The 7,939-nt window shown below is 62.2% G+C and overlaps 2 protein-coding genes across 2 annotated transcripts; both read right to left on the minus strand.

Moving 5' to 3' along the window:
• Positions 1-654: 654 nt before the first annotated feature.
• LDBPK_211450 (thymidine kinase, putative) lies at positions 655-1,509 on the minus strand (the record flags this gene model as incomplete). Its single annotated transcript, XM_003860614.1, has 1 exon — positions 655-1,509. One exon carries the CDS (start codon positions 1,507-1,509, stop codon positions 655-657), a length of 855 nt encoding a protein of 284 aa, XP_003860662.1.
• A 1,430-nt stretch (positions 1,510-2,939) lies between these two features.
• Positions 2,940-7,058, minus strand: LDBPK_211460 (hypothetical protein, conserved; the record flags this gene model as incomplete). Its single annotated transcript, XM_003860615.1, has 1 exon — positions 2,940-7,058. One exon carries the CDS (start codon positions 7,056-7,058, stop codon positions 2,940-2,942), a length of 4,119 nt encoding a protein of 1,372 aa, XP_003860663.1.
• Between the last annotated feature and the right edge of the window lie 881 nt (positions 7,059-7,939).

Here is a 7,939-nt window from a genome sequence, read left to right on the forward strand (position 1 = left end):
GGGAGGGTTCCGTGTCGGCAGCGCGGCAACAGGAGGCGACCTTTTCTGTTGGTTCCAAAAAAAAAAAAACCATCACACCCACGCAAAGAAAAGCACAGTGCAGAGATCGCCGATGGAAACGAGGCAGTTGTCTCAACAAGATTGAACCTTCCGCACAGGAGAGGGGGCAGTGCACAGACAAAGACCCACATTCCAGTCACGTGCGCCCCTCCTCCTCGCCCTTTCCTCAACGAGGTGTATCTCGCTACTCTCCTGTACTTCTCAACAGCACTATCGTACGAGGACGGCGGTAAAAACCACAACGACGAACAAAACGACGACGAGGGTGGCAGAAAAAGTGCAGCCTAGCCCTGTCCATTGGCTCGACGCTGCCGCAACCCCTTGTCGCTCTCCCTGGGTTCTACTTTCGCATCCCACTCTTCCTCCCCCTTCCTCGGCTACGCATCTCGGCGTGTCCACGTCTCGTCGCAGCTGCAGAGTTGTCGTCTGACATGACGTGGACAAGGGAGGAGGGTTCAGGCAGAAGCAGCGGCCGCTCGACCAGTAGTTTCGCTTTCCTTCTCAGTGACACCCCAGACGGGTGCGGCCCCTCATCACCGAGTGGGCCAGTTTTCAATTTCGATGCTTTTCGCGCAAGAGGCTTGCGTCTCTAGGTCACTCTGAGGATGCAGCCGAGGCCGTGCACGCGGGTTCCACACGCTGGTACTTGGGCGCCTCGGTGGTGAAGGTCTGCACCTCGCATAGGTCTCGGCCCGACTTCATACCGGCCGACGCCCCAGACGAGGCCGCTCCCTCGGTTGCCATCGTGGGGAGCGTTGCGACCCCGGTCTTAGTGCCCCAGCCACCAGCCGGTTTCTCGGGTGTCTGGGGACCGGCGGTTGCCCTCTTGTCTGACATGCCGAGGTAGCGCTTCTCCACCTCCTTGATTGCCATCTGCTGCGTCCGCATTTCCTCGATCGAGGGCAGCTGCTGCTTCGAGTAGCACTCGCGGCAGGTCGCAATGTACATGTCTGCGCCACCAATGAGCTCCTGCTGCTCCACGTTCACGGTGCGCCGAGTAAAGCAGGCCGGCTGCTCGTGGCACATCATGCACACCGCCGTCAGCTTATCCACCGCCTCGCAGTACGGGACGAGCTCGCAGATCTGCCCAAACGGCTTACGCCGGTAATCGCCGTCGAGGGCCGACACCATGACTACCTTGCCCGCGTCGGCGGCGGTGTTGCAAAAATTCACCAGGTCAGAAAAGAACTGACCCTCGTCAATCGCCAGCACGTCGAACCGCTTCCACGTGTCCCGCACCTCCGTCAGCTGCGAGACGGCCGCCTGCGCCCGCAGCATCAGCTGGTCGTGTGAGGCAACGTTGTGCTCATCGTAGCGGGTGTCCTTGGAGTACTTGATAACGAAGCAGCTGCGACGGGCGTGGATCTCGCGTTTGACGCGGCGCATTAGCTCCGTTGTCTTGCCGGCGAACATCGGGCCGATAATGAGCTCTATACGACCGCGGAACATCATCGCAACAGTTTCGTGTGCGTGCGTGTAACCTTGTATCGAGTGATGGCGACGTGTGGACAAGGAAAAGAAGGGGAGGGGTGGGCTCGCGTATGTATGGGTGGATGCACGCGTGTGCGACGGTAACGGGGGAGGGGCGAATAACCAAGGGTGGCTGAGAGGCTGATCGGGGCTGTGGGCAGATGAACAGATGGTGGGAGCCACACACGCACACACACAGAGGAAGAGAACGGGCGGGTGAGCGGAGATGACCGATTATGTCTATGGAGGTAGGCGTGCGTACTTGCTCGCACGCCAGTAAAAAGGTTGGTGGTGGTGGTGAAGGTTGTATACGGAGTCGAAAAAAGTAGAAGGAAGATAATGCGGCGTGGGAAAGCGGCGACTTCTGTGGTGCTGTGGTGATGGCGGTCTATACGATGTATACGTGGCTGTTTGCGTGCGCCTCGTTTGTACAAGAAGTGGGATCGGAGGGGAGAAGGAGGGTACGCGTATTCTGACGATGAGGCAGTTGAGTGGGTAGGGGGGGGGGAGGAAGAGAGGCGGAAAATCAAGAAGCAGCAGCGGCAAAGAGAAAGTAGATGGGCGGCACAGATAAAGACACCTCATGCCGATGGGAGCGTTGAGGTGGCCCAGTTTCGTGACAGGCGCGCGTGTGTGTGTGTGGAGGCGGAACGAGAAGGACGGAGATAGAGATGAGGGTGGGCGGGTGGGGGGAGCGGCGGCACACTCATAGTGGAGGGTGCCGATCCTTTCCTGTAAGGGTGACAGCTGCACCGAACCACGCTGATGAGGATCTGAAGGGTTCGCTGTCGCAGGAACGTCTGCAACACGCAAGACACCCCTCTTCACCTCGAAACACGCAGGCGGCGACGCCGCGTGCGTGTGTCGGTGCTGTTTGCATGAGCGGTGCTTCGGTTTCCATTTTCATGGGAGCACACGAAGACGAGCGCACGAGTACAAAGAGAGTGGGGGACATGCACACAAGGTTAAGAAAAAGGCAACGCGTCGCCGCGGCCGCGTGCGCGGCCAGCCTCTCCCCCTCTTGCCCTTTTCTCCGCTCTCTACACCGCCTTGTCTCCCCAGGCCGTTGCACGCGGCAACACACACACACACACACACATGCAGAAGGAAAAGGAAGGGAGGGCGGCGAGGACGTCGATGCGAGATCTACGAAGAAAGTATCCACGTCAGACGACAAAAGAAGAGAGCAGGGGAGACCGGCGAGTCGGCACAGGCTGAGCACAGACAGAGAGGCAGACACACACAATCTTACCCACATGCAAGATCCCCTGAGGGTTGAGACGATGGTGGTGGTGAAGAGTAGGGTGGGGGGGGGGCTGGAGAGAGAGAGGTAGAGGATGCTCACAGAATCTAACCACGGCGTTTCGCTCTCTGCTTCAAAACGACTTTGAACACGCTGCGCATTCGTGTCACATGTGCGTGGGACGGGCTCGCCTCGTCAGAGACGCGGAGGATCCACTCGAGTCTGTCACCGTCGGCACACGGCGATAGCCACATGCTGTGCGCCCAAGGCTGGTCCCCATAGCTGAGCCACTACCCCGCCCACCGCTGGTAGTGGTAGTGGCAGTAGTGTTCATGCGGCGCAGCAGGTTCGCCTTAGCGATGGCCGTCGGTGCCGCATTGCGGCGCGTACTGACCTGCGCGCTCGCCAGCGATGCGTTGTCGGAGGCGCCACCCGCAGCTGCTGCTCCCCCGCCGCCGCTCGCACCGCGTGGCAGGCGTTCCTTGCCCTTCTCCTCTTTTCGCTCATCTCCGCTGACTCGAGTGGCGGCTCCGCTGCTGTTGACGCTAGCGCCGGACGATGCAGAGCTGTCGGTCGTAGCAGCGGCAGCGGCAGCTGCAGAAGCTGGCGGCAATGCAGTACCACCGGCGTTCATGGGCGCTGAGGTGGCCGTGTTGCTACGGATGTAGGTGCGCAGGCTCGCCTGTCGGTGGAAGTCCAGGCGCGGCGCCTCGTCTACCATGGACGCCTTTCCACCTGATCCGGTGACCGCCGCGCTCACTGCCGCATCGCTTGCCGCGCCTCGCTTCGGTGTGTTGCCGTTCGAGGCGATGGCGGCGTCCCGCACAATGGTGAAGCTACCATTGAAGGGATGGCCAATGTTTTCAGCTCCGATCGCCGCCGGGGTGGACGCCGTGCGAAATAACGGTGCACTGCTCGGTGAATGCTTCACAATTCGCCTCTGCGTGGCTACTGCCAAGTGCGTCGTTGCTGCGTCAGCTGGCGCCGTCGCCGCTGCAGCGGCGGCCCCGCGAGGGCGACAGCCGCCGCTCGCGGTCCTCGACGACGCGGAGATCTTCAGCACCTCTAGCACCGGCAGCAGCAAGTCTGCTACTTGCGCCGACAACTTCTGGTGATCGATGGCGGCGCGTGAGACTGTGGCTCCGAGGGCGCTCTTGCGATGCCCGCTGCGTCGCACTCCAGTGATCTCATCACCGACTCTGCCGCTGTCCCTTTCGCCGCCACGTCCGTGTGCCGCCCCCGCCACGGTACCCGCGCTATCAGCGGCGTTGCTCGACGCGAGGCTCACCTCCATTCCCATGGAGGTGAGGGCGGAGTGCAGGCGGTGCAGGCACTGCTGGAGGGTCGCGTTGCTGTTTGTCAAGACGACGAGGGACTCCCGGGCCACGTCGTCAAGCTCGGCGTCTTCGTCTTGTTTCTTCGGTGAGGCGGAATGTTCGGAGGCCCACTTCTTCTCCCTTTCCTCCATCCGGATCAGCTGCTTCACCAGAAGATCGAAGTCGTGTTTCTTGGCTCGCAGCTCCTGCTGCGCCACTTCAAGCTCGCGCTGCATGGAGGCTTGGATGTTCGACAAGTCGTTCATGTCCGTGTCCATCTCCCTCACCTGGCGCGCCAGAGCTGCGCGCTCTTGCTTTGCGAGCCGCAGCGCCTCACGCAGCGCGGCCTCCTCGGTGGACGCACTGGCTGCGGCACCGGAGCCAGGAGACGCGGTCTTCGACTGCAGCTGCGCTAGTGCCGCCTCCTTGATGGCCAGCGCCTCCTCAACCTCCGCCAGCTGACCCTCCGCCAGTGTCGCCGCCGCCCTGTGCTCCTCCAACATGCGATCTTTCTCGAAGTCTGCGGCTGCTGTCTTTGCGCGCAGGGCCTCCTCGAGGAGCTTCACCTTTTTGACTAGAACGCCTTCCGACTCCCCTGCGCTCAGCTGCTGATTGCGAAGCTGGCTTTCTGCTCTGGCCGCACGTACGGCGAGCTGCTCCTTGGCGACTTGCATCTCAGTGCAGCGTGCCGTCAGGTCACTCAGCGTCTGCTGCAACTGTTCGCGCTCCTGCTGCGCCTCCACCAAGCGCTGTGTTGCACGGCGGCTCTCCTCCTCGAGGCAGCGCGCCGTCGACTCAGCCTCGGTCAGGCGCGACACGAGCTGCTCAATGCGTTCTAAGACGCTTTTTGCTTCCGCAGAGCCGCCCGGCAGCACGCTGCTCAATCGCGCGTGAATCTCCTGCAGCTGCCTTGCCGTTACAGCACGCTGCGTGTTCTGCGCCTGCTGCGTCTCGCCTTGCATGGCGGCGATGGCGGCTGCAGCGCGCTGCTCTGCCTCGCTGACGGCTCGCTGCGCGTCCGCCAAGATCGCGGCCTCCCGCTTGCATGAATCGCTGCACATTCGCAAATATTCGAGAACCGCGCTGCCGGAGTCTTCGCTAAGCTTTTTGGCGATCTCCGCCTCGACAGCTTCGGCGTTCTTTTTGCTCGCGTAGAAGGCCAGCGCCACGGCGGCCGCCATCGTCGTCGCGCCGTCGCCTAACGAGCACTTCTTGACCGCCACCGGCACGGCCCCGGCAGTCCGTGCGGCATGGCAGAGAAGTAGCGCTTGCAGCACGCGAGCCTGCTGCGCTTCTTCCAGCAAGCGATTCGCAGTGCGCTGTGCCAAGGCAGTGGGCAGCGCCACGTCGAGGCGGAAAGTACTCATCAGCAGCTCCGCCTTCTCATCCGTGTGGCGCTGCAGTGCCTTCTGCGCTGCTTCTTCCCGCGCCTGCTCGACGGATGCTTGCGCTGTGGCGAGCTGTTCCTGAAGGGTCGCCAGCTCCGTCTTGAGCTTCTCCGCTGCGGCCGTCGCGGCCGCCTTCGCCCGCTCCGACAGGCGCAGCTGCGCGGACTGCGTGGTGAGCGCCTTCTGCAACCCCTGCGCCTCCTGCTGCGTCGCCTGCAGCGCCTCGTACACCTCCTTCACAGTCATTTCGGTCTCGCGCAGTGCGGCGTCCACATCTGTGTCCAGCACCGCGCGGTCGGAGTCGCGGCGGTCGAGCGAGGCTTCGAGAGAGCGGATGGTGCGGCGCAGGTGGTCCACCTCGTCCGCCCTCTCCGCCAGTGCCGCCTCCAGCTCCTTCACACGCACGGCGTTGCGGTCGAGTGGCTTTCGAGTCGCCAGCTCGGCCTTCGCCTTGTCCAGAAACCTAGTCAGCTCCGGGTAGTCGTGGCTGAGCAGGAAGAAGTCGATCTCGTCTTCTTTGATGCGCGCTGAGTGGCGGACGTCGAACTCCACGCTGACCGCCTCAGAGTGGGTGCGCACCTCGACACTCGTGAGGTAGCCATATGGAACTTGCAGCAGCGTGGAGACGGAGCGCAGGAAGGCGTCCTTGAAGGATTTCGGCGAGAAGCTGTTGCCGTCCACGAAGGTCTGCCCGCCGAACAGGCGGTAGTGGTGAGTCACGATAAGGCGGTCACTGCTCGCCTCGTCACCGCTGCGGTTGTGGTGAGTTGCGGCGGGCGCGGAGTTGGTGCGAGCGTAGGGGGCGCCGGGCTGCGATGTGCGCTGCTGTTGCTTCTGCTGCGCCTCTGCGGCACTCCGTTGCTTGCGAACCTCTTCTTCGAGCGCCGTGATCAGCTGTTCCTTGGAGTCCAGAACGCTCCGCATTGCGGTGAGTTCGCCGTCGCGGCACTGCAGCGACTGCAGGTGAACCGTGCACTGCTGCTGCAGGCTTGCCACGGCAGCCGCAGCATCCTTGGCATCACACATGGCGCTGCTTAGCTGACGCTCCAGCCCGCGAATCCTGCGCTGCGCATCACGCAGCTCCTTCGCCGTGCCAGGCAGACAGCAGTCCTCGTCGGCGGTGACGTCATCCGGTTTCGTCGACCCGCGCTTCTGCGCCAGCGAGCGCGCCGAGGTGGACCTGCCCTTGAGCTTCAACGACGCAACTTCTTCCTCTAATGCCCGGATCACCAGCGTCTGCTTCTCTTCGTTCCGCCGCGCCGCCTCGAGAGCGTGCCGCTGCCTCTGCACAGCGTCGCGCACCTCATCCATCGTGACGACAGGCGCTGACGTCAGCGCAGCTGACGACTTTGCCGCAGAACATTTCACACTATTCGCGTCCCTGCGGACGCGTAAGCCGCGGCCAGTGCCGGTGAGGTCTATGAGTTCCTTCAAGAAGGCGTCCGTCGAAGCCGTCTTTGCTTCCATGGCTGCGAAGACGATGTCCTTGTACTTGCGCTCCTGCGTCAAGACCCGTAGCGCCGCAATGTCGGAGGTGTGCGCCTCGTAGAACTTCACGAGGGTCTCATTGTCCTCTTCCATGCACTTGTAGTAGTGCTCGAGTTGCTTCTCGTACGACGCGGACCGCTCTGGCGCAGACGCAGCGGCATGGCTTGGCTGTGGTGCACTGGGTGGTGTACACGGGGATCCGAGCTGCGCCGCGTGAGGACGAGGAATATTCGAAGCTTGCGCCGCTGCCGCCTTGGCCGCCGAGGAGGAGCCACTTGGCAGCGGGGCTGAATCATAGCGCTTCAGCTTGCGGTTTTCCATCAACGCGGTCACGCAGTAAGCCGCGTGCAGGGCCGTAGGTGTGAGTGTTTGTGGGAGAGGGGGGGTGGGCTCTAGTTTACAGAAGAGGTCTCTGCTGGTAATGGGGGCCGGGCGGGAGGGGATGGGACGGGATGGCGGCGAAACGAGACTCTCCCGTCAACAACGGCAAAAACCCTGAAGGAGGGGAGGGGAAGGGCGGATGAGCGTGATGACGTATGAGTGCGCGCAGACGTACAAACACCACCAGAGACAGAGAGTAAAACAAAGAAGAAAGCAGCTCTAAGAGGCAGAGAGGTACAGGTGTATATGAATGTGTGGAAGGCACACCGCACAGTTGAGTCTAAGGGATGGAAACGTAAGCAAAAAAGTGGAAAGAACCGCCGACGCGATGATCCAGAGGGAGCAACGACCTCCTCGCCACACAAAAGGAACAAGACACGTAAACAAGCGGCACTGGAGAACGAGGGAACGAGAAGAACCATCTCACGCCCGAGGAGCGGACACACCTTTTCAAGGCAGTGAAGCGGCCACCCGGTCCGCCTTCTCGCAGCAGCGAGCGCTTTAGCGCGCACGTGGATGCGGGCGAATGGCTCTTGAATACCGGTGCAGAACAGACCGTGCGGGGAGCAGGGGGATGCGCGCTCGTGCAGGTC

Source organism: Leishmania donovani, chromosome 21 (genome assembly GCF_000227135.1).
Source record: "Leishmania donovani BPK282A1 complete genome, chromosome 21".
Lineage (NCBI taxonomy): Eukaryota > Euglenozoa > Kinetoplastea > Trypanosomatida > Trypanosomatidae > Leishmania > Leishmania donovani.